Genomic DNA, 25,957 nt, shown 5'->3' with positions numbered 1-25,957 from the left:
CACAGGGCAGCAAGCGGGAGCTCAGCCTTCCCCAAGAGTGAAAGGATGGAGTCACAGCTCAGTTCCAAAGGGATGGCAGATGTTTGAACAACAAAAGGGAGCAGCTTCAGAACGGTCTGCAGGCTGCATTGCTCTGTTGTGCTCATTGGGACACGGCTGCTGGCTTGAAAAGTACAGAAAAAAAATTAAAAATCACAAGGCACAGGCAAGCAAACAGGTTAGCTGGAGAGTTAGCTGCAGAGTTAGATGGAGAATTAGTTTGGCACTGGATGAACCTTCCTGTTCCATTTCCATGTGTGAATTTAGACCAGTGACACTGAAGTTCAGCAGTCAAGTCAGTTTTAAGCTGGCACCTTAAACATGTAAGCCTCAGGGAACTCGGGTTTATCAAAGGGAGTGGTGAGAAATAAAAAGGAGTATTCCACTAATCACTGTGGGAGTTTTCCCATGGAAAAGAGCACTCCTGAACAGGAAAGAGAACAACTTCTAAGCAGGCATTTGATCCCAGGTCAGTTCTTCACATATCAATATATGATCCTCACAGCAAAAGCCAACGAGAAGAGAGAGGAGCTGGCCTGCAGTGCCAGATAAATTGTGTCTGCTAAACAAAATAATCTGTGGGTCTGTGCATGCACTGTATTTATGGGTTATCCTCTCCAGATTCAAAGATCACATGAGAGGAACAAAATTACAGACTTTGCTGCACAGAAGAGGCTGCAATGGAGCAAGTCTGACTAAACAAGGAGGATATCTTAGCAGCTTCTCCCACCTGGCCTTGGGTGCTTTGGACACAGGCACAGGGAAGCCACCAACACTCAAAAAAAAAAAAAAAGCAGCAACTTTTAAAATGCAAGGCACAGGGAGATCCCCTGATGAACAGACTGAGGTATAATCATGGCTGAGCAGATCCTCTGGAAGAGAAAGAGAAGTGTCACAGGTACCACCAGAAGTGGGAGAAAATAGCTGGCCTGCCATGAACTGTGCTGCCAGCCTGTCAGGAGGGCATACACTTGCTCTATAAGGCAGCCAAGAAGCTGTGCTGGTGCAGGGAAGAGCTCTGAGATGCTGGAAAGAAACATACTTGGTCCTATGAATGAGAAAGAGGAGCACTGAATAAATTACCATCAGTCTTGAAGGGGCTGGAAAGGAGCTATTTGCTGTCCTATGCAGCATTTCACGATGAGACAACTGGAAGGCCAAAGCTGAACAGAGATGGATGGAGACAGATGAAAACAAACATTGGACAGAGTTGTTTCTAAGGACTCATTTCTGTGCTGCCCAGCAAACATCCCCTGCCCAGCTCATGTAGGACCTACAAAAAAGCATGCAGGGTGCATGAACCTGCCTGGAGCCCACTCAGGTTTGGCTGAGTGTTGCAACACAAAGCACCCCAGCAAACAACAGCAATGCTATTTATTAAATTAATGGTTGGCACAACAGCATGGGACCTGGAGGAGAGAGGCTTGCCAAGACGAAGGTTTGTTTTTGACAGCTGAGGTCTCCCCACATGGCTTCACTGCAGATGAGGAAAAGGCTGAGAGCCTCATGCTGCACATAGATTCAGGTAGGGAGAATAAACCACCACATGTGCTTACACAGCAATTCAGTGGCAGTGCTTACTCCCAGGGCAGTGTTTGACACTCAGGTGGCAGCAGCTAGCCAGCGAGAAACCTACCAAAGGTGTAACATCAAGGTCTACACTGGCAAAGGCTTAGGGGAAAAGTCTCTGAGCCAGCAAAGGGTGTGCATATGCAAAGTCCTCAAGGAAATACTTGATTGAAACCCTTCTCACTCCCACCCAGTTCAATGGGATTTCACCTCTATGCCCAGTGCTAAGTGCATGCTTCACCCACTATGCTAAATTGGAACAGGAACCAGAGTGAAGAAATGTCTTTGTAAAACCAGTTGCACTGGTCCAGCTAGTAGGATGAACCAAATCCAGTGATAGGCCCTGAGAGGAGTGAACCAGGGAGTTAACCAGTTACAAGTTGCTACTCTGAACCCCCTGGGTGCCTTGCTGTCCCCAGGATGAGAGATGAAAGACACAGAGAGGCTCTTGCTAAGCTGGGTGTGAGAAACACTGATTTATTTATTTATTTATTTCTGTAGGTTTGCTCCCTTTGCACTGCTTAGCACTACACAGCAATGTGGTGCAAAGCACAAGAGCTGTGCACACAAACAAACTGGAGTGCCACCAAAATGCCAGGTGCAAAGCTGATGTTTCCATCAGAGCTGAGCATCCCAGGCTAGCCCAGACAAAGAGAGAAGAGCTGTTGCCCTAGTCCACAAGGTCTAACTGCAGGTTGCTGACTTCCTCTAACTAAAAATATGTTCACTATGCTTTTATGCAGACAAACAAATGAACTAACAGTAAAGCCAGGCACAAAACTGAGGATGAGGTATTTTGGAAGGCTGCATGACCATTGTGTCTGTTTAATTTCTGCTGCTGCCTCATGCAAGGACACCACAGATGTCCTATCTTAAAATAAAAAGCATAAAATCCTCTTTATTTGCCTTTGGCCACTGGGGTTTCCTATGGGATGATTCAGTCTTTGATTTCTCTGGGCCCCAGGTGATTACATCTTACCAGAAGCTGCAACTTTCACACAAACCCTAACAGAAAACAGAGGAAAATTTCCTGCAATGAGTAGGGATTAAATATTTTTTTGGTGAGAAAACAAATCTGTTTTATGTAAAATAGTGCAGCCTTGCACTTTGCTGGTAACAGTGTGGAGTGGCAGGGCCTATGACTGCCTAGAATTCCACAGAAAAGTTGTTTTGGAAAAAAAAATAGCATGACTGGCAGATGCTAGGTAGACTCTGCTATGCTGCACAAGCCTTTGGCTCCAAACAGAAATAGCTGGCCTGCAGATGTGTGCAAGATTTTGTTTAGTCTATAATAGTTATTGCTGCAGAGAAAACTTTGTTTTACTCCTAAATACTCCTTCTCCCACACACATGGACGACCACAATGCACACACACACAGTGCTTGGCAGCAGAAGATGCAGAGCTGCTTGTTTGAAACCCAGAGCTGGAATCCAAAGGCATTTCCCAGAGCCAGAGGGGAGCCAGAGGAGGGTCAGGGGAAAGAGACATTGGACAGACACCCTGGCAACAAGAAGAGATGCTGCACATCAGGGTGGGGGCCAGGAGAACCATGCAGGGGTGGGTTAGGAAAGGGAGGGAAGGAGGAGGAAAGGATGGGCAGAGCTACAGTTCGTAAAAGGGGATGGGAGGCACTGCTGATCTACACCAGCTGCAAGCTAGCTTTCAGCTCTGGTTCTGCATCCTGCCAGCCTGAGAGAGTTTGGCCACAAAGCTTCACTAGATCAGGCCTCTGCTTCCTGTGCCTTTTTGTGTTTCAGAACTGGGGCCATTGACCATGCACCTGGCCTGGCTCTGAACCCTTCTTGTCCTTTGACAAGTCTCTGAGGTGCCAAAGCGGACAGAAAGAGGGAAGCCAGCCTGGTGCACCAACTGCAAAGCAAGGCAAACGTTCCAGTGTGGCAGTGGCAGGTGTCCCTTTGCTGCCCTGGCAGTGATAAATGTCACCCTGACCTCCTAAAAAAAAACAAACACACACTCAGGCACACTTCACCTCTTGTTCCCATGATCTCTGGAGCAGCCAGGAACACACAGGGCCCATTCTCCAGGCACAGGATCATCTTCCACTGACTGCTGCTCATCCCCTGCCCTGCTGGGGAATTTCGAGCTCATCAGTGGAGTTGCACGTGGAGCCTGGGCAGACTGGAGACCACAGACAATGTCCTTCCTTGTGGCCACAACCACAGGAACTGCATTGTGTGTCCCAACACTGGAGCTGTGTTCCCCTTGGCTGCCTCTCTGGGAGATTTCCCGACCCTCTGAGCCTCTCTGCCCTTTCAGTGCTGGGCTTCTGCTTGATGTTTCCCAGCACTGTTCAGGGCAGCTCCACCAGAGATGTTCCCAGCTCTCTCACTGCCACCCCAACCTGAGGTCATGTCATCCTGCTCAAAGTACACGACCCCCCCAGACTTCTCCCAAAAGGAGCTCACTCTGAAAGAGGTCCTGTGCTTGGTACTCCTTGCTGTGACACCTGTGACCAATCTTTTGGAAGTGTTCCCTGGTCATCCTGATGAGTCATTTGGAAAATCCACCTCCCAGAGGTCCAAGTGCCTTTGGCCCCCCCTGCTCAAACCCTCCTGTAAGTGGAGAAGTACTGTGATCCTCACAAAAACAGGGACACCTGAAGGAAACTGCTGGGATAAATATTATAATAAAACCCAATAGCAAAATGCCACAGGAATTCCCAGATTTGGAATCTGGGAGCAGCAGGGACAGAGAGATTTGCATTACCCACACCAAGAACCTCCAAGTGGTGACTCCATGAGCAGTTCTAGCCCATGGAACATCTCTCATACTTCCCAGGAAGATGGGGTGGGTGTCCCCATGGAGCACAGCTTGGTCTGGAGGCCCTGACAGATGAGGTCAGTAACACATGGGAGTCACAGTGTCATCTCAAAAGGCCCGCAGAGTAGCACAGCCCCCTCCTCCTCCTCAGTCTCAAGCCACAAATCCCATCCATCCTTTTGCCTTTGCAGCAAAACTCAACTTCAAGCACAATAGCTTTTATTGAAAGGACTTTTGTTAAACCTGGGATAAAAACCCCAGAACAAGACTGGGAGGTTCTGCTAACTATGTTTCAACTCTGCATGATGCTCCTCAAACCAAACTCCTCTCAGAGTACAGATCTTTGAATCTCTCTGCCAGCCAGAGAAGGAGGAGTTGTCCCATTATCTAAGGCAGAGAGAGCATCTACAACTTGAACTGGGTAATCCCTTAATTAGTGTGGTCTCCAAAATAATCCTATTGAATGGTTTACAGCCCAGTTTAAAGCAAGCCTGCCACAATGTAATGGGCAGCATGTCAGTCCTGGGTGCCTTTGTGTTAGTTGATTTAGTTGATTAGCTTTCCTTTGATTAGTTTTGATTAGCTTAAAAAAAAAAAAAAAAAAAAGTTGATTAGCTTTTGTCCTATCTGCTACAACAGGTTGTGCCCCAAGTCTCTCAATCTTTCCACAGCACTAAGGGGACTTTGCCTACCAGATTAGAGCTTGGTGGGTTTAAAAAGCCAGGAAGGTTCTTTTGACAAACTCGTAAGACCACACAGGCAATTTAAAACTTTGCTTTTCATGTACATCTCTTGGGAAACATGTTCAGGCTGCACCAGCTCAGCCTTCTCTCTGCATGCTCAGACCAGGATTAGCTGAGTCTTCTCCAGGAGCCCAAGGTACTCTGTAAGAAGATGACACAGGGGCTGCAGGCAGCACCCTTTGCAAGGAGATTCATCTTAGTGCCAGAAGCTCCATCCTTTCTGCTGAGGTTGAAGAAGCAGGATGGGGATTAAGAAATTAGCCTGGTCTCCAGTAGCGGAGTGGGAAGAAATGTTATTACTGATCCATGAAGACAGATAAGAAAACAATTTGCTCTCCTTAGAGATGTTTTTGGGATTCAGGGATTCAGTGCAGCCCTAAAGCATCACCAAGGTCACTGCGAGAATTAACTACAGGGGTCTGGTGCTTTAGGCAGGTAAAGCCCTGAAGATCAAGAAAAGTTCCATGAAATCAAATTTGTATATGATGCAGCATGCATTCGTGTGGCAAAAACCCCAAAAAAACCCAATATTTGTGTTACGATAACAGTTATTCTTTCTTCTTTCTTAGTGCACACATATTTACATGTGCACTGCCCTTTTAACTGCAAATCCTGACCAGTTCTCAGAGGACAATGTCTGGAAAGGTTTCCTTCTATTGCCAGAAGAAACAAATCTCTTTTATGAGAGATATTGGCTAAGAGGAGAAAATGGGGTTGGTTTTGGACTGGGTTCTGAATGCCATTTCTCTTCCCTCCACCCACTCCCTTTTTCTTCTCTGATTCACAGGGAAACCACAAAGCAAACTCAGGACTCTATGAGATCTGTTTATGTGAACGTTCTGGCTTTCTTTTAGGACACTCACTTCCACCCCCACTAACCTAAATCTCCATTTATACCAGCCCAAAAGAAATTAAGCAAACTTCCACAAGTGTAAACACAACAGAAATCTGGATTGGTATTTGATCACCACTGGGGGTTACATTGATACCCAAAGGCAAATTTTAATCCTCTTGCTTGGTCTGATTCTGCTGAATTTGGTTATCTAAACTTTTCAAACTCACCACACTGCCCTTTGCATGAGGACAGAAAATGCCCAAAATCCCAGTTTCTCAGTGTGCTAGCTGGATGATCCCTCTGCCTCTCCAGGTACCAGTTCTGAAAGGCAACTTGCAAGACACTCACTCCTGTGACCCTCCACCTCCCTGTCTTGCCATCACTACATCATCAGAAGGCTCCATTTCAGTGCAAAATTGAGCAGAATTAGCTAAAATTAACTTCGCCATTGTTTTTATATGATATTTTATATATTTCAGCTTTTGTCTAATTGATGCTGGGATTTAAGGGATTTTTAAGAGCTTCGCAAACCATTCATGTGTTTCCATGGGCACTTCAGTGCCTTTAAAATTCCAGCCTTGGATCATCAGCTCTAAAATGAGATCAATTCCCAGTCTAACAAAGAATTGTAGGAAGAATGCTGTTAATGCTTATTTACAAGGTCTGGGTAATACAGCAACAAACTAAACTGACAGGAAAGGCTGTAGAAAGGTCTGAAAAGCACTGCATATAACTGATGTGTTTTAACAAATGCTTCCTTTGCCTGTGGAACAGGTTCTGCTCAGGGTTGGGTAGGAGTGATCACACATCAAAGGCTTCTTATGCAATTGTGAAGGCCAAGAGCAAACTCCTTCCCTGGCATCCTGGGATGGCACTGAATTTGTAAAGTTACATTAAATGTAGAGCTGCCTGGGAAATTTCTGGAGAAAAAAATAAAAAATAAGTATTTTCTGAATGACTGCCTTGGCACTGGGAAGTGCTGATATATCAGAGTGAAACATTTCATGGGACAGTGTTGAGGCTTCCATTCTGAAAGGAAAAGATGAACAAATATGTTCTGCTTCCACCACTTTCAAATTCATAGTTATTAGCTGAATGGCATGCCAGTTTTCAAATTAAAAACTACCTTGGAATTTCATATCACAGGAGTTTCCTTGACCAATCTGACATGAAGACTGGGGGAAAAAATTAAAGGAATTCCTGCAAATGTGCACTCCTAGCTCCTCACACAGCACCAGGGAAAGCCCAGCCCTGCCCTGGGAACTGGCTCTGCATTGCAGCCCAACCTGTCCTGCAAATGGGGCTAATGAGGAGTGATTTCTGTAATACGAGCTGGCAAGCACAAGAAAGATTTCACACCCTCCCTCCCATGAATGGGGAAGAAGCATTCAATTAGGAGCACAGCCTATTCCTTAATCATTTCCTTTGTGTGTGTGGTTATTAATATCTTTCCATGACTAGTCAAGCCAGGGGCTATGTTTTTCTGTACTAGTTTTGGCTACAACTCGATGCTTACAAAATACATATAGAAGTCACACCCATCGAAAAGTAAGGAAATAAAGGGATATTGTTGTTGGCATTACTTGCAGTAGCAACCATTCTCCAAGGGTACCAAAACTCCTAGATACTTAATAGTATATACATTATATATATATAAATTATAGAAATAATAGACATATTATACTCTCCTCTTTGCCAATATAGTAACAACTATACTGGCACTCCAGATGTTGGCACTGGTCCTGCAGACAGGGCTTCACTGTGTGACACATCTTGGTCCTTTGTGCTCTCAGCTGGCTGAGCACCTGGATGTGCTCATGGATGAGCTTCTGACAGGCATCCCCCAGCAGCAAGGTCATGGCACCTCAAAAATCCTCCACACAGTCCTTCACATTCTCCCACCGGAGAGAGAAATCAATGAGTGGGGAGGCAGTGAACAGAATAATGGTATTTATATCAGCCATGATTTCAGTGAACATCTCTGTACTCCAGAATGGAGATTCCAATGATTTAATTAATGAAGGCCTCTTTTGCTTTGGGATTCTGCCTCTCAAGACATTGTTCAAAAAGGCTTTTTCTTCCACATGTGAGGATTTCTTTTCAAAAAACCCTGTTACAGACTCACACAGCAGATTAACAAAGGGAATATTTTACCACATGCCTTGTTCAAAATGAGGGAGTACCCACACTGTGTACTGAGTTAAATAAATCACAGTTGCATCATGTAACTACAAGCTGGATGTCCACCTGTAGTGGCGAACATGTCACTATGGCCACCCAAAAGTGATCCACAGGTGACTACATGCTGAATCAAAGCTACTGTTCAGAGACACAGCCACATGCCACACTTCTAGGCTGGACTTAGCATGGTGAGTGGTGGCAAGGGAAGAGTTTATGGCCTCTAAAAACACCCAAGTTGTGTTTAGAGATCCTGACCTATGGACAACTCATTGAGAAGACTATGAAGACCACTGCTTGCAAGTATTTCCTGCACTTGCCCAAAAGGCAGAGAGCTCAACAGGTCTGACAGAAAGAGGTACATAACGGTGGGAGCCCTTGCCAGCATCCTCTCACTGCAAAGAGAAGATGGGAATGCAGAGGTCTGAGTGAGATGTCCTGAAAAGAAACAGGCCAAGAAGACAGAGTTCATGTGGGGAGGAGTGCAGTGCCTGGGTTTGATTTGAGGCTGAGTCAAGGCCAAGCCACGGCCCTGGATTCTCAATTACTGAGATCACATAAGCCTGACTTGAAAAACAACTAACACAAATGTCCTCAGAACTGGTGACTATGACACACCAACCAAGCCAAAAGGCACTAAATTCAGCCTTCCACCCAGCCCAGCCCCAACAGGGCTCTGATCTGGCAGTTCATACCCTGAACCAGCTCACCAGCTAATGCTCAAACAGGATTTTGCCTCCATCCCAGACACAAGGATGACCCAACAGCACTACAAAACCACCACACAGTCCTGGAAGCTATGCTGGAATAACACACAGCATCCTGGTATCTGTGTGCTTTATCTCCACATTTCTACAGCTCTTTTTGTACAGTGCCCAGTTTCTTCTCAGACCTCTCCTTGCCTTTGGTACCACCCATGCCAGCGCTTTTGCCAAATGGGAACTGTGGCTGCCATGATTCCTGCCTGGGCTGGGGCTCACTGTGCTGCCAGCACCTCAAAAGGCAGCACCTGTGGCATGATACCACAGGGTCACCCTGATCCTTCCAAAAAGCTCTGCAAACCACCACACAAACCAAGACCTGTAGCTCTTTTTCCCTTTCTGCTTGGAGGTGACAAAGCAGAACACTGCTCCTGCCTTGCATTCCTCCAAGCACACAGGAAATCATAAATCAGAAGAAAAGTGTAACATTCAGAGAGGAACTGCAAGAGGTCAAATTCTAGGATGGGCTGAGGGGCTGGGGAGAGTGAATGGGGAACCAGTAAAGCCAGCTACTAAGTAAACACTATCCCACACCTCGACCTTGGCTGGGAGAGGTCCTGCTCCAAAAGGGGAGTCAAGTGTCAGGACAGCTTACGAGTCTGCCCCTCTTTCAAGGGAATCCATATATACACATCTATCTATATTCTTAATTTTCTTCCAACCCTCCCATTGACTCTTTTGTAATATAATTAATAATAATATTAATAATAACAATAACAATAATAATAATAATAATAATAATAATAATAATAATAATAATAATAATGTAACTTTTAGCAGGTCTCCCTGGCTCTGTGACAGGACCTGCTCTACCTTCTTCCCACCAACCCATGGTTTAGGCTGAAGCACTTCTCTGTGGCTGACTGCAGCAAGGATCTGCTCCATTTAGAGGTGACTTGGCATTCTGGTTTAAATGGCTGAGATTTACACTGGCCCAGATAAATCTATTTATAGTAAGTGTTATGCTAATTCCATACACTGGTCTGATCCACTTGTACTAACTGGAGCAATAAAGCTTTCTGCTACCTGTTCAGTTTAACTGGTTTTGTGCAGCTAATAGCCTTTTTTTTTCCTAGGATCAGCTCTCACTCTAAGGTAGATGTGTATTTCCCCTTGCTTTCCTTTTCAGTGAGCCACCCAGTCCTCCATTTCCTGCAGCTCTCCTCCTCCCTGTGGAAATTGCTGGCTCAATCATTGTGTTTTGAATAAATAGGAGAAATGTGAGTAAAAACAGATTATGCAAGCAGTTTTAAACCTACTTTACATCACTTTTTAAAAAATTGAATTATCTTGTTACTCTATCTGAGGTTCAGGTTATGTTTTGTAAAGAGTAATTCATTTACTGTCACTCTTGTGAACCAAGGAGTGTGGAGGGGATTCTGTTCATTGTTAAAATGTATCTTTGGGATATCTTTGGGATAAACTGCACCAAATGCTTAATGGAGCAACAGAAGAGCTGTTTTTAGCTGTTTGAGTCTCCTATTTTTGTTTTTTTGTTCCAGGATAATGGAATAAGCTGTGTTTCTAATCTTGACTAAAACCTCTCTACAGATGGCTATGAGTATGATGCAGATATGGAAGCCTGTGCCAGTGCCTCTGGATCCTGGGAGCACAAGGGAGTTTTCTGCATTTACAAACTGAGGTAGCCCAGAAAAAGCTCTGATTATATGACACTGAAATGATGCAGAGATGCAGAGTCCTCATCTCTCTCCTCACTGTCTGATTCTCACTTGTTTTTTTAAAAAAGGCTCCACCGAAAAATGTCTTTTCCCTTTTTGAATCCAATGATTGCCCAAACACTTGAACGTGTTACCAAATCTATCAGCTGCAGCGCCTTGCCTGCTACGGAACTCCAAGCAGCCACCAGACTCAACTCTGTGCTCCATATAAAGTCCAGGGCAGCACACTTAAAGACTACTACCTGGCCTTGCTGCAAGATGGGGTTTGGATTACAGGTTTCCTAAGAGCAAGTGACAGTCCTGCTGTGAAGAGCACTTAGAGGTGTTCTCAGGACAGCTTCTGAATGCTGATAAAAAGTTAAGATGCAGTAAGTACACCAAGACATGAAAAAACAGAATGCCCAAATCTGTTTTTTTTTAAATGGTACATGAATACAGATGTTCCTGGTGTTGGGTGTTCTATTTTCTCATGTTTTACAGAGGCTAGATGAAGGTATACAACCCCAAAAACCTCTTCCAGCCTCTTTCTCCTGGCCTCAACTTAGCTTAGCTCCAGCTTTCCTAAGAGCGCTCATCATGTTTTGCACAGCTACAGAAATATCCCAGTCTTTCTCTGAAATGTGCTTGAAATGTAGATGTCAATTTATGGCTATTATCGTTTTACTGAGAGGCTGGAGGTGGTATGTTTAGACAGTTTTGAGGCAAGATGAATAAGACTTCATATTTTGGTTGCAGGGTGCTCCACTGACTTTAAATCAGTACATTAATATTTAGCAAAAACTGATACCTCTCTTCAGGAGCCATACAGTGACAGATACAGCTTTTATGCACTCTGCTGTATACACACAGGCTGGTTTTTTTTCAGTATTGCTTCTCATTTATGTTCAAACTGTAAAAAAGGTCTGTAGGGATTTATTTAAACATTTGAGCTTACCAGTACTTTTCTCATACACTGACTTCTCCATCACTACTTTCTGACAGCAAGTCTGAGCTCCTGTAGGATCAAGGCACTAAGCAACCAGATCTAGCTGGAACTGCTTTGAAAAGGGCACTAGATTAGATGACCTCTAGAGGTCTCTTCCAACCTAAATTACTTTAGGATTTAATGGCTTAAAGACAAAAATCCTTCCTTAGCTCATTTAATGCACTCCTTATGTAATGTATCTCATAATAATAAGTTTTTCCCAGCTTCTCTTTTTTAAGTAAAGTGTTCAAGGAGACAACAGCACCTTGAGGAGCTGGATCTCCCACCATCCAACCCTGACTGATCTGCAGACTGTGACTGAAAGCAGAGAGGAAATGCTATAAATAAGGTAATTTACTTTTCACCACCCACCATTACAGAACAGGGGGGAATTTCTGACAGACGTTACAGCAAGCTATTTCCGACTTCTGCCCTAGTACCTCCTACTACTAGTACCTGAGCAGCTTCTCAAATCTTGAGAGTAAAGGGAAGCAGTCCAATAATGTCACAGCACTGTTCATCTTCCAACACTGCTATCTCAGGGTGTGCAGAAAGGAAAATCCCATTAGAAAACTGACTTGGTGAGGGCAGGTAGATCAGGCTGGAAAGGGTAATGCTCTCAACTGTTTCCCTAGAGTGGAATTTCTTCCCCTTTTGGGGGTTTCACATCAGCAATATGCCCATGTCTGTGCAAACTATAGTCAAACCAGTAAGGACCATCAACCACTCAGGGATTCTCCACTTAGTAGATCAGACAGTTGACTTCAAAAAGCCACCATCCTAAGGGCAAACGATGTTGTTTTTGCCCCCTTCAGATCACTGAAAGCCACTTCTCAACTGAAATGCTGAACTGAACACCTCAAAGTGATGGATTCTCTATGCAGATCATTTCATAGGTCAGCCATGTGGACTAATGATGATGAATTGGCAGAGCAACTGACAGAGATCATCTGCTACCTACCACACAGCAAATGCCACCTCTAGTTCACCAGAGCATAGCACAATTTCTGCTGATGGATAATAATTTTTCAGACTATAAAAGCAAATGGATCTCAACCTTCCTTTCCATTCTGAATATCTGTTTGCAGAAGAATGACACAGCAGCAAGACTCAACCTTTCTGGTTCAGTGTGCAGTACATCTCTGTAATACCCTCTTGAAAGGAGTTTAGGAAAAAGATGCAATTCTCAGCATCTGAAATCTGCATGGACAACTGCACTCCCACAGCTCAGTACTCTGCAGGACCCTCTGAGAGTCACTCTATGCAGTTCAGTTCCTGGAATGTCACTTAGAAGAAGGGTGGAATAAAGGACTTTTGAGTTCTGAAGAAGAAAATATCATCCAGACTCATCAGGAGCAAACTAGGTGAGGCAGCAGACACCACAACACACCTGTCAGTCTAGCAGCACCATTCAGGCAGGAAGTGTCTTCTCCTGAACCAAACTTCTGGCTCTTCCTTTGTGCTGACCTGAGCCTGCTGTGTGTCCCACAGAAAGAGGTAATTTGCCTTATTTCACACTCTCCAGCTAGTTCATCCATCTGACCAGTTCCATAAACATGACTCCAGTGGGACCCATGCACAGATATAGGTATGTGGATGACCATTTTACACCGTGAAAACTCTATCAGGTGGGGCCATAAGTGACACTTTGACCCAGCCTGCCAAGTAACTCCAGAGCAGAGACTGCTTGTCTGCTCATCAGAAAGCACTTCCCTTCCTGGGTCACAAGGACTGAACTTTTGTAGTGGCAATATGGAAACAGCAAAGACAGAACACAGGACAGTTCTTTTCTGAGCTGAAGAAAGGAACATTGTTTGGGTATGTGACTTCTCAGATGACAGCTGTTTGCTTTCTTCTACAAGCAAAATGGATTTATCAAAAAACTGCTATCAAAGAGTTCTGCCTTCTCCTCAAGTGAACTCAGCAGCATCCGTTTACCAACAGGGCTGTATGAGTTCCAGCAAGGCTTTGTTGAGACTTCCCGTTGTCCATAGTTCAGCTCAATCCACCCTCCCTCAGCAGGGATCTCTTTTCAGCACTAAATACTCCTTGTTTCTTTCTTTCTCTGTCTGCCCTGAGCCTTGGCTCAGAACTGGAGCTCCCCCAACCTCTATTCTCCCTTTGTCTCTGTCTCAAAGGCTTTTCCTGTGTCGTGTCCTGCCAAATACAGCAAAGGTCTTGCCCTCTCTGGCAGCAGAAGTGCTGGAAGTGCTAACTGACCTGGGGGCAGTAAGGGAGGGTCCTTGCCCCTTCCTTTGCTCTGGCACAGTTGGGTAACACACCCTCCCAAGTGCCAGATGTTTTTTGCTGTGTCCCAGTGGCAGAGAACAACTGTTTTTTCCTGTAGAGTACCGATAGCAGTAAGAAAGACAAACCTTTCCTAAAGGGATGAGTCTATGGTCATGCTGCTTCAGCTGGTGCTGCACAGAAGCTTGCTGAGGGAAATACAAAAAAGCATCCTATACTCATCCCTTGTTTTTATTTATTACTCTCAAGGCATGGGTATGGTCCCATTTTTCTATCTCTAACTTCCTCTTACAGCTCTCCAGAGGGAACACAACTGTTGTGATGTGGCTGGAGTTGGGGAATTAATTCTCATGCAAAGGTTTAATGTCTGTCATTCTTCTGAGTGCAGCTAGAAGGACTTTGACCAGCTACAGATTGCTTATCTGCTCTCTATGACCATATGATGGGCTATCACATCCCTTTGAGCTGGTAAATCATCCTTGGAGGATGAACCCTACTGTCCTGCTACATATTCAATGTCGTCTTGGACCCTGCTCTAGAGATAGGATGGTTAAGCTCATACACAGGGAGGAAATTCCCAAGTGCACACAAAAAGCCAGGGGGAATCATTGGGCAGGAAACGGGGACCAGTGCTGCTTGGAGTACATCCTCTGTACTGAATGATGTGGCCCAGACAAGGAAGAACAAAGTTGGCATTGTAGTACTGGGGCCTCAGCATCAAAAAAAGAATTGACGCATAAAGTCAAGGGTCAGAACAACATGGTTGAGCACTGTCCCATCCAATCCCCATACTGAAAATCCAGCAAGAAACCTCCAATTCTTCATCTCTTGGCATCTCCCACATTTTATCTCAATCCACGCAGTTCAGAAGTGAGGACAAGCAGGGATTAAAGTCCATGGGGCTAGATGCTACAGCATCTTTTCTGAAAAAAGCTTTTTCCCATTCCACCAATACACAGATCAGCCTGGATCTTTCCAGTGTCTCAGTCCTGCTTACTACTTTGGCAATGTCCCCCAGTTTTATGCATTATCTCTGAATTCAGATGAGTCAGTAGCACATCAAGAACTTGCTCTATCCCAAATTCCAGAACCCAGTCTGGCAGAACTGGTTCTGTTACACTCCCTGAACTCAAGTCAGCTCCCTGCCTTTTCCTCCCCAGCCTTCAGGTGGGCACTTCCCTGCAAACCTGAGAGCACCATCTGAAGTGCCAGCCAGAAAGGCTGCTGGGAAGAGAGGTGTGTGGGACAAGGAGTGTGTGGGAAGTGAGGGAAGGAAAGGGGAAAGGGGCCTCCTGCTCTCTCAGTGCTATCACAGAGGCTACATCCGAGGGTGAGGTCACGGCGCGGGGACAAATCCACACTTCCTGCCAAAAACTGGGTTTATCAGAGAGAACAAAGGGGTGATATTCTGACAAGAAACTGAGCTGTGGGAAATGCCAGTTTTGCTGAGCTGGGATGGAGTAGGAACAACTGACATGCTTAACCAGCCCTTCTTCTCATAGGCACAGAGAGCTCTGCTTCATCCCAGTGCTGCAAAATGGAGTGGACCACGCTGATGTTGAGGTGAATGGGGGTAAAATGCCCTCAAAGCAAGCCACAAGTGTGTGTGATGAGATTGGAGATCTTTTCCAACCTTAATGGTTCTAGCATTTAATAACCCAGCTATTCTTTGTCATATGAGTACAGATCAATCTCCTTTTGCTGCTCTCAGTGTCCACGCAGCTACTTTGCTGTTGCAATAGATGCAGACCATGTCTGTACAACCTACACACCTCCTGTGCTGGATTTTCAGGCCAATGGTCAGAGATTTAGCAGCCAAAACCACATGTCAGCCTCCTCTATGCAGTGTTAAATGTCTGGTACAGCCACTCAGATGCTGAGGAAGGACTGCAAGCTATATGCCTGTACCTCTGAGCACCTCACTGGGTGTACATGCAGGTCCCACAGCTAAATTTTCTTCCCTTGAAACACCCTTTCACTTTATCAACAGGCTGATGCACCCAACCCTTGCAAACACTGCATGTGCACATAATGCATCTACACACATGTTCACACATGCTGTTTCTATTAGCAGAAGCATTTACTAAAGAGTATGGGAATTATTAAATCCTGCTGTGGTGTGATGAAGCAGACTAGGTTTGCAGAAATTATCTCACTCTCTGAAATTATATAATCTGTTAGACTGTGCCACTTTATGCTTATTTAAGGAATGAATGAGCACTTCACTCTGGGATGTGCCACCCATGAGTTCTGACATCATCCCTTTAATCCACTGTGATGAATAAACTGCTCTGCTTTTGAGCCATCCCCTCACTACACCTACTAAAAATTCTGTACTAAAATGATTACTCTGAGTCCATGGATGGCGGTGTGATGTTCTCCCTCTCACTCACAAAGAGACCTGGCACATCAGCAAAGTCAACTTCTCCTGCAGATAAGCAAGAAAAGAATGTAAGGTGGGTGTGGGCACACTTTGGGTTGATATGGGCTGTAGACAACACATACAACCTTTCTATTACTGTTTTTTTCTGGTCCTTTATTCCCTCCTGTAAATTCAAGTCTCAGCACTGAATACCCTTCTTTACCAAATGAGCAGAGAGAGAGAGAGAGGAGAGAGCAACACAGAGAAATAAAAACACTGCTTTAAAACAAAGCCTCTCCAGTAAGCCAAAACATGCACCTCAACAAGTGAAAAGAATGGAGTATTTTGCCAAGAGATTCATGTAGGGGCAATTGTCTTGTTTTATTTTCTTCTCTTGGAGGCTCAGAGGAGTAATCAGCTCCTGCAGCAACCTGTGTGGCTTAGTCACTGTTCCTTTGACCTGTGTTGCTATTGTCTCACCCAGTTTGTCAGGGCAGATACCTGCATGCCTGGGCCCTGCTCATTTGCACAGAACTGATGGCAGAGCCAGTTTCCTCACCACCAAGCATGTTAGGAAGAAACACATGCAGACTCTTCTCTTAGCCTTCCAGAGGAAGTCTCCCAGCACACCCTGTCCCCTTTTCTAAGCTGGAGAAACGCTTTTCCCTTTCTTCCAGCAGCTGGCACAGCAATGGGCAGAACATTAAATACAATGGTTTTCCCTTCTTGGTCCATGGCCAGGCTTGATGGGTGTTGGGACTGCAGTTGTGGGCAGCTCCTGCTGAACTGAGAGCCAGCCGGGCAGCAGCCAGGCATGGATGCAGTGGAGCTGCAGGAACCCAGCCTCCACCCTCCCTGCAGTCCACAGGGCTCACTGTTCAGTATCCTGTATTTTCTCCCTATCCTATGGGTCCTGTAAAGAGGAAGGTTGGCAGCTTACACTGCTGTGTACTAGGGAGCAGAAACACAATTCATCTCCCTGCAGCCTGGAAGACACACACATTCCCCTGGGGCTGCAGTTAAGCCATGCAGTCCAGCCCCCTGGCACAGGAATGAAACATACAGCTCCCTACTGCTCCAACATACTCCATGCAGGGAATCCTGCAGCTTAAATTCCTTGTCTCACCCATTCCAGTCTCTGCAGTGTCTCAGAGAAGACAGAGAAGTAATCAGAAAGCAGGTAAAAAATCTCAACATCTCATCTCTTAGAATGCTCAGAGTTGAGGCTTTATGGGGTGAGCAGATTCTGGTAGCTTTTAGGTGCAGGAATTAACACAAATTTATGCTGCAATGGCTGCAGGAAGTTGCTAGGTGTTGCGGAACCCATCCCTCTCATCAGCCCCATGTATCCAAACAGGGGCCAGGCATGCGTGTCCACCCTGGCAAACTATGTGAGGCGGCTCAGAGACAGCTGCATTCAGACCCAAAGTCACTCTTGCAGCTCTGGTTACAGGCCTTAGACTTCATGCTGTTCCCAGCCTTGAACAATTCAGCACACAAACCTGCCATCCTGAGTTCATCTGTTACCCTTTTAAGCTCTGACACCAAACTTAAGGCACCTTCCTCTTTCTTGTATCTACTACATGACCTGAATGGTGTCTCAGCTCACTGTACCCATGTTAGTAACACCAGAACATGTGCCCTACAAACCAGCAGATACTGTTTAAGTGGAGAAAGGGACTGGCAAGCTCCCCCATACATGGACTTCACCAAGTCAGGAGTTGTGATGAATTTACAAAGCCCTGATCTATGCATTAGCAGAGGAGACAGTGCTTTACTCCTCATCCAGTTATTACAGGTAAGGCTGAACTGCCCTATTGACAGTGCAAACCTTCGCAAAACCACCCAGATTATCAAAGACTACATCACTGATAACCTTTAGAATGTGCAATAAGCTTCCATCCCATGCAACAGCCAGGGAAAGCTGCTAGACACACAGTCCAAGCTCCTCCAGGCAAAGGATTCTCCACCATGCTGTTGCATCTCTCCTCCCTGACCAGAATGCTGAGCACCTCTTGATGACACCACTGAGACCTGAAGAACCCAGCCTGACTCCAGGAATCTGCACAGCCTTCCTGTCTCTGGGAGGGAGGCATCACAAAATGAAGGGAAATAGGTGGCTTCTCCCACACAGAATGCAAAGCTCCCTGGCTTTGGAGGAGGACACATTTCAGCAGGAACCTGTCTAGAGCACACATGAGTGAGGTTATACCAAGTAACGTCTCAGTGAACTCATTCTGTGTGCTCACTTGACCATTCTGCAGTCCTCCAAGAACCAGGCTTGGAATCCAGAGACACTGCATGGTGCCAAAACAACAAGCAAAGCACAATTATCACATGTGGCACTCTTCCTGGAAGGTGACCTCCTAGAAGGTCACCTAGAGGGTGACTTTCCTAGAGGTCACCTCCTAATGGGCAACTCTTCCACAGATCATTTCAGTAGCCCAGCTAAGCTACATGAGCCCATCACCTCTGGGTCTAAATACCCTCTTCCACCACAAGGTTATTGCTATTTTGGTTTTTGTCCTTTCATCCTCTGGAAGGCTTTGAGGGAAAGGTGTCCACACTCAGACACTTAGTGTGTGACAGCCAGAGTTCTACACTTTGCAAAACTACTGAAATGAAAGCAAGGGATTTGCAACTGGGATACTATTTGTATCCCAGTTTGCTGATATTCTTACAGGTTATACACTGTTACAAAACTAGATACGTTACAGGAGTGTTATTTCAGTAACAAAGTCAATTGTCAACCTAAACATCCTGCGATTCTGTGATTCTGAAATAGCAAAATTTCCCTTGCCCAGGTGCTACACCACTTATCAATTGTCCCACAAGCAACCTGAGAGACTGTATTTCAGTTTAGTATTACTCACTGCAGACTCACAGCTTTGAGGTCTGGGCAGTTTTATCTCAAAGATAACAAATGGTTTCAAAATCCTTTTCTGATCTGGAGAGTTGGGATGGATTGGTGGGATTTCAGCTTTGGAACAGTGGTCCTCCCGCACACCCTGCTCATGCAGTTCACAATTCAAAGTTACTAAGGAAGCTGCTAACCAAAAATCTGGCATAAAATACCATTTCTGAAGCTCAGGCAGAGATCTCAAGTCAATTGTCACACAGTCTGTTTTCTCATACCAGGGGATTTTCCCTAACTACATGTTCAATAAAACCTTTAGCTCTGCCCATGCTAATGCAGGTTGAAGGTCTGCAGCTTTCTCCTGAGTACTTCAGGATTCAGATGGCAGTTCCGAAGACAGGGAATCTCAAATTAAGGGACCTCTGCTTCCACTGACTTCTGTGATACCACCTATGCAGGCAAAAAACCTATGCCACATGAGGGCCCTGCTGTGATCACCATAAACCATGCCCAGTACAACCCTGGCAAAGGCCAGATTTGGTTGGGTATTACTAACTTGGGGTCACTTTAAAGTGATGCTGAAAGAGGGAGGCTGGAATCCAGGAGAGGAAACAAAGAAAGCACCACACAGATGTATAAATAGGGGCTGGCTGGACATTATGGACCGCTGAATCTGGGAGAGGATCTCATGATGGTACTGTGAGAGGAAGTAGCTAGATGGTGACTTCTTTGCTTTCTCTTCTTCTCTTCTCTTCTCTTCTCTTCTCTTCTCTTCTCTTCTCTTCTCTTCTCTTCTCTTCTCTTCTCTTCTCTTCTCTTCTCTTCTCTCTTTACATACTTTGGACCCTTTGACATTATAAGTGCAATGATAAAGAAATAGAATAAATAAAGGCAAGTATGATGACTGATATAGATAATACAGTACTGGTTTTGTGATAATCTTTTCTTTAGTGCAACTAAACCAGCAAGGGATTGCAATTGTACTCATTGGAAAAGCAGCTCCTTGTGTAGGTGTATTGTCAGGCAACTGGGATCAGTTTATGTAAGAAGCCTTGTGTAACAAAAACCAATTTCCAACCAATGCATGTGCTCCTTTGGTTAAACTGATTCAGTTAAATGGATGACTTCTTTGGCCATGTTGGATGTAATTTAAATTTGCTTTTAAGTAACTTCTGCTAGCCAATTTGGCTTATCTCAGACTGCAGGGCAGTGGTGTGCAATGTCCACTGACAGAAATCACACAGAAGCCACTGAAGTTTTTTTTTCTTCAGGGGCCTTCACTAACACACAACAAGGACACATCAAAACTGGTTAAGCTAGCTTTAAACTTGCCTAATTCAACCTGGTATCAAACTTCACACAATCACTTTGACTAAGGGTTTTAACTCTTCCCATTTTGTTTGAAACAGAAAAAGTCAAAAAAGTTAGAAATTATTTTCTAAATATACTCAGTTTTTTACTTTCTTTTCCTTCTGACACATGGCAATTTCTTTTTCTCCTTGCATCTTTCAGGGAGATAGAATTACATGCCTGCATTTATTCTCTGCCTAATGAGAGCCACAACAAGGCACAGAGAGCACTGCACACTGCTGGAACAAACATCTCTGTCCCTGGGTCACTGCCTGATGGCAGTGCTGCTCCAGGGACTCCTGGGAGCTTCTGCACTCCTGCCTTCCATCCAGCCAAGAGGCTCTGAGGCATGGGGGAGGTGACTCTGCACCCCCAGACCTGGGCACGTACGCAGGCTTCTCCTCAGCACCCATCCTGCTGAGCAGCAGAGAGGTCCCTGGGGCTTGGATGCACCTGGAGAGATGCTGATAGCAATATGGTCCCTTAGGTGATGGAGGCTGCCAGGGCTCCTGGCCAGGCAGCTCCAGCAGCTGAATCATGGTGCTAAAGTCAGAGATCAGCACCTCCTGGCTCACCCCACTCTGTGGTGGGTAACCCTGACCTCACAACAAGTCTGATTAACAAGGTTAGTTAATAGCAACAACAACTACAAGAGCAGCCTTAGTTAAGGAAACAACCTGCTGATTTCCCTCCCTTGTGGGAATTACCACAGAGGCATCTGTGGTTCTCTGTGACCCACAGTGTGCTACAGCCAGGCCCAACCTCTGCAATTTTGTTCCTACCCTTCCCTTGTCCTTCTGATTGTTCCTAGAGTGCATTTTCACCCAGGAGGAATAACCACTGTCCCTATTCATCCCTTAGTACCAAGTGAGTTCTCCCTGAGCAAGGAGAGAATAAAGGCAGAGGGGGTAAGCTGACAGCATGCCCGAGTCTTGCAAAATTCTTTCATTTTGCAAGAATGAGCCAAATATACTCATCTAGCCCTTCTCCTTAACAGGTCTGCAAGTTACCCTTGTACTGGCTGCCGCTGTGCATCACTCCAGACCCCTGCCTTCCCTCCCCGAGTGGAAGGCAGGAAGATGTTCCTAGATTTCCCAGACTACTGCTAGTTAAACAGAAAGTTCTGCAGGGCTGGGGAGACGAAAGTCACAACATCTATAGGGGTTGCATCCAAATGTGCTAGAACTGGTCTTTCCAGGTAATTATACTTGTTTACTGGAATTGAATATACATGTCTCTACAAGATGCCTTACAGAAACAAGATTTATCTGCCAACCTGAAGATCTATATGTATTTAAGTATTGCAATTTTTTTTTCAAAAAAAGTTTTCTTTGTACCAACAAAGAGCCATGGATTGAGTGTGCATTGTGCATTGAGCATTGATTTGGAGCGTTTTGACACATAATCAGATTTGATTGCTAAAGTAGACTCGTTTGGTAGCCTCATTATGGTTTGTTTATGCTTGTGCATTATTTTATGGAGTTGTTTGGTTGGTTTTTTTTCCTCTGTGTTTAACAAACAGAAAACAATTTTATTATCTCAAAGGTTCACTGTAAAACATGGCACAAGTCTTGGCTAGGGAAGGCAAAGTGGGTGCCAGCAGGAAAGGGAGGGTGATTCCTGGCTCAGGGACTGGGATGGGCAACCTGCAATAAATTTTTGCCTCTTTCACAAATGTTTACTATGGCAAGGGACTTTCCTGATCGCTGTCTCAGCCTCGATTGAGAAAGCAATTTAGATGTTACCTTCTCTCACCTCATTTTAGCTGTATTTCTGTGCACAGCTAAGCTTGTTTGGTGTTTTGCTTTTTCTATAGTTGTGGAAGAAACCCTGGCCCTTAGAAGGACCTAAGTGTTCTTGTATTAAAAAGAAAAAATAATAAAAATTGTAACATAGGAACTAATTAAAAGTTGGGAGGAAGGAAAGTACATGAGGACACCAAAATCTGTATCCTTTGATAAAGTCCAAAGTGTTCTATTTTGTCCTTTTTTTTCCTTCAGATGCCATAAGCCTGTCAACATCAGTATTTTCTAACTGTATGTGCCCATAGATAACTTACTCCTCTGCTACCTATATTGCAGCCTTCCTGAAAGACACAGTCTTATTTTTCCCATCTCATCTCTTGTCCTCCCTGTAACAGGCAGACTGTGTCTGCTCATTTGGGAAATAGTTCATAATTCCATGCTTAAATAACTGGCTTTTGATATACGTCCAACACAGTGCTCTGAGAGCTGTTTTGTTTTTATGGATGGAGCAGACAGAACAGAATGATGTTGCCTGCATACTAAGAAACTTGGCCTGAAGCCCACACACACACCAAGGGCAAAATAAATAAATAAACATATCAATCAATCTTGACGTCACCAGGAAAAGGGTCACTGCCATGTGGAAGGAGACATCTGGACAGTGAAGTCACTGCTCTGGAAGGATGCCACTGAACACTTCACATTCTCTGCAGCACAATGGGATAAAATGACAGTCAGAAAAGAAAAAGATGGGGTGGATAAATTCTAACTGATGCTAAGTGAGCAGAGGTTTTAAAGAAGGAGCTTCATCCCTTCTGCAAACCATGCACCTAACTTTTTCCTGGTGAAAACCTCCCATAGTTCCAGCACCAACACAAATAAAACCAGCCTGTCATCTCACATAACACTGCCCATTACACTTTTGGAACCAGCTTTGCAACAAGAAAGAGCAAGATTTTACCACACAATTAAAATTAAACAATGTGCAAGAAGACCTTTTCACAGCCCCACACATTCCCACATGCACTTACCCAGGGATCTGTATTACCTGCAGCTGTACACAACCACACACACACACAAGATGACAATTGTTCTGAGTAACCACAGCAACAGACCACTGCAGCCTTTCATATTAATATTTCATGGCAATAGATTATTTTTAAAATGCACTTAAAGGAAAATGTAAATGGTTTTATTTACTAATTTTTGAGCAGGAGCAACAAGAAATGTCTGCAAGGAGAGACCCCTTGATAACTCTCTTCCCTGTACACACAGCCAACCAACTTGCTTCTGCAGCCTATTGTCTGTTCTTCCCTCTGTCCCCATCCAGGCACAGTATTGAAAGCAGCAGGAGATTGTTAGCTATGGAAGTTCTGATCTTCCCTTTACAGCAGCAGGACATCCTAGCCCATCCAGACACCTAGCCAGGATGCTCCTGGCACAACGAAGCATCTGTACCCAGAATGTGGAGGCTCTCCTCCAGCCCTGGGCATTTCTGAAACGGTTGGATTTAAATACAGCACAGCCAAGACAGAGCCTTTGTTGTCATAGCCCAGATTCCTTCAAGACCGCTGAAGAAAAAAAATAAAGCCACCCTCCAAGAGATGGGAATGTGCCTGCATGGAAAATGACCGGATTTCTTAGCACTGACTCTTCAGGCGGTTCAGATCAGCCCCTGCCCAGCTGATCCCCAGAGGCTGATGACACTTTTACCCTATCACCAAGGGGATCCGCCGATATCTGCCGGGCGCGACAACTGGGGATTTTTCCTCTGCAAAATCTCCGAACGCAGAGGGGGGACGGGTTGCGGGCTACACCCTCCCAAGGGGCAACGCCGGCGGGGAGCACCGGGACCCCAGCCCCGAGGGTTGGGGTGGGTCACCGGGCTCGGGGTCAATCCCCGCAGCCCCCCTTGTCCTACCGCTGCCTGGCGGAGCTCGCAGCCCCCCCGGGCCCTGCCCGTTCCCCCGCCGCATAAAGGGATGGTGCGGGAGAGAGAAGGGAGCAAGACACACACACACACCGCGTCGCTTACCGGAAACGGGGCGAATCCTTGATGCACTCCTCGAACTCCACCGTCATCCTGCCGGCTCGGCTCGGCTCGGCTCGGCTCGGCCCGGCCCGTTCAGCGGAGGAAGCTCATCGCCCGCCGGCAGCCAGAGCCCAGAGCCCAGCGCCCGCCCCCCGTAACCGCCGCACACGCGTCCGCAGCCGCCGCCGCCCCGCAGAGCCCCGGGCCCAGAGGGGGAGGAGGGCAGAACCGCCGGGCCCCTCCCGGGCCGTGCCCTCGCTGGGCTGTGAGACGCGGTTCCTCCAGTATCTCCCTGCTCGGCCCTGCTTCCCCGATGGTGTTTGGAGGAGAGGAGGTTGGTGGAAGGGTGTGTTTCCTTTGGCCACCGCCTCGTACACACCAGCTCAGCGCTGATTGTCAGGGGGATGAGCTGGAGGGGCAGCCCCGGCGTTTTAAAAAAAAACAAAAACAAAATCTCACAGGGTCACAGGCTGGGTTGGGAGGGACCTTAAAGGTCAGCTCATTCTGACCCCCCCTGCCATGGGCAAAGACACCTCCCACCAGCCTAGGTTGCTCCAAGCTCCATCCAACCTTCAACACTGCTAGGGATGGGGCAGCCACAGCTGCTCTCGGCAAACGGGTTCAGCACCCTCACACCGAAAAATTTCTTCCTAATATCTTCATCTAAACCTTCCCTCTTCCACTTTAAAACAATTTCCCCTTATTCTATTACTCCATACCCTTGTAAAAAGCTACTCTCCAGCTTTCCTGTAGCCCCTTCAGGTGCTGGAAGGTGCTACAAGACTTCTCCAGAGCCTTCTCCAGGCTGAACAACCCTAACTCTCTCAGCCTGAGGCTGATTACCGTGGGCTTGGTTCTAATCCTCCACCTGTGTTGTGAAGCAACACAGGCACAAGAACAATATAACCCACATCATTCTCTGTAAGTTTGATATAAATTAAACACTGATGGGCCTGAAGTGTAAATCTCTTCTTTGCAAGGAAATCAAACCTGTGTAATATGGACTTGGCCTAACAAACAGCAGAACCAGGGGCATATGAATCCATGAAAAAATGTCACCATGAAGCCTTACCTCAGCCAGGGATAGGTCAGGGATGAAAGAAGATCCTTGGTGCCATTCCTGTACTTAAACTACAACTTACATTCACCTCTAGACACAATCCTGTTTCCATTTGAGTTCCCAGACCTTGCTTTGTCAGTCACAGTTGAGAGTATCTTTGTGTGAGCTAAAGTCTGACTTTAACACAGTTATCAGATGTTGGAGGATTCTGAGGAACTTCTGTTCTGTCAGGATTGACCCCTCAGGATTCTTCTGAGGAAGAGGGGTCTGAAGAGACCTGCTGAGTGCAGGTCCAGGAGAAGGGACAAGGTGACCTCTTGTGGTCTCTGCTTTATGTGGCTTCATAAAGGTCAAATCAACACAATTTTTTTTTCTTTGGTTCTTTCAGCACAGATAAAAGAGTGTGGAAGTTTCTGCCTGTATGTGTATGAACAAACTCAGGGATTAGAAATTACCATCCTCTTTAAAAGCCGAGATTCATCAGTTTCATTGTAACAGAGCCTGGATGCCATTGTGTGAGCTGAAAGCTGGCTGGATTTTTTTTTCCCATTCAAAACAGATCTCAGAGTTGTATGAGAGGACAAGGTTTTTTCTCCTGCTCTCCCTCTATTGCTGAGTAGGGTGATCATTTATACTGGGTTTAGGCTATCTGTTGTGCAGACAAATATTGCAGCTCAGTATTTTAGAAAGAGATGATCTTTAAGGCCTCTTCCAACCAAAACGATTCTGTGATTTCAAAATACAGAACACAGTA

At 45.6% G+C, this 25,957-nt stretch overlaps 1 protein-coding gene across 3 annotated transcripts in view; it reads right to left on the bottom strand.

Moving 5' to 3' along the window:
• Positions 1–24,714, bottom strand: part of ACAP3 (ArfGAP with coiled-coil, ankyrin repeat and PH domains 3) — a 67,732-nt gene extending 43,018 nt beyond the window's left edge. For 2 of the 3 annotated variants that reach the window (XM_071766680.1, XM_071766679.1), the window contains exon 1: positions 24,147–24,714. In XM_071766680.1, coding sequence (XP_071622781.1) covers positions 24,147–24,193 — 47 coding nt within the window. In that variant the 5' untranslated portion in view covers positions 24,194–24,714. The remainder of the gene's footprint in view (positions 1–24,146) is intronic. The other variant, XM_071766681.1, reaches the window with a different exon arrangement.
• Positions 24,715–25,957: the final 1,243 nt, after the last annotated feature.

This window comes from Heliangelus exortis, chromosome 23 (genome assembly GCF_036169615.1).
Source record: "Heliangelus exortis chromosome 23, bHelExo1.hap1, whole genome shotgun sequence".
Lineage (NCBI taxonomy): Eukaryota > Metazoa > Chordata > Aves > Apodiformes > Trochilidae > Heliangelus > Heliangelus exortis.
The sequence above is the reverse complement of the archived record's forward strand: the minus strand, read 5'-3'. Positions and strand labels throughout refer to the sequence as shown.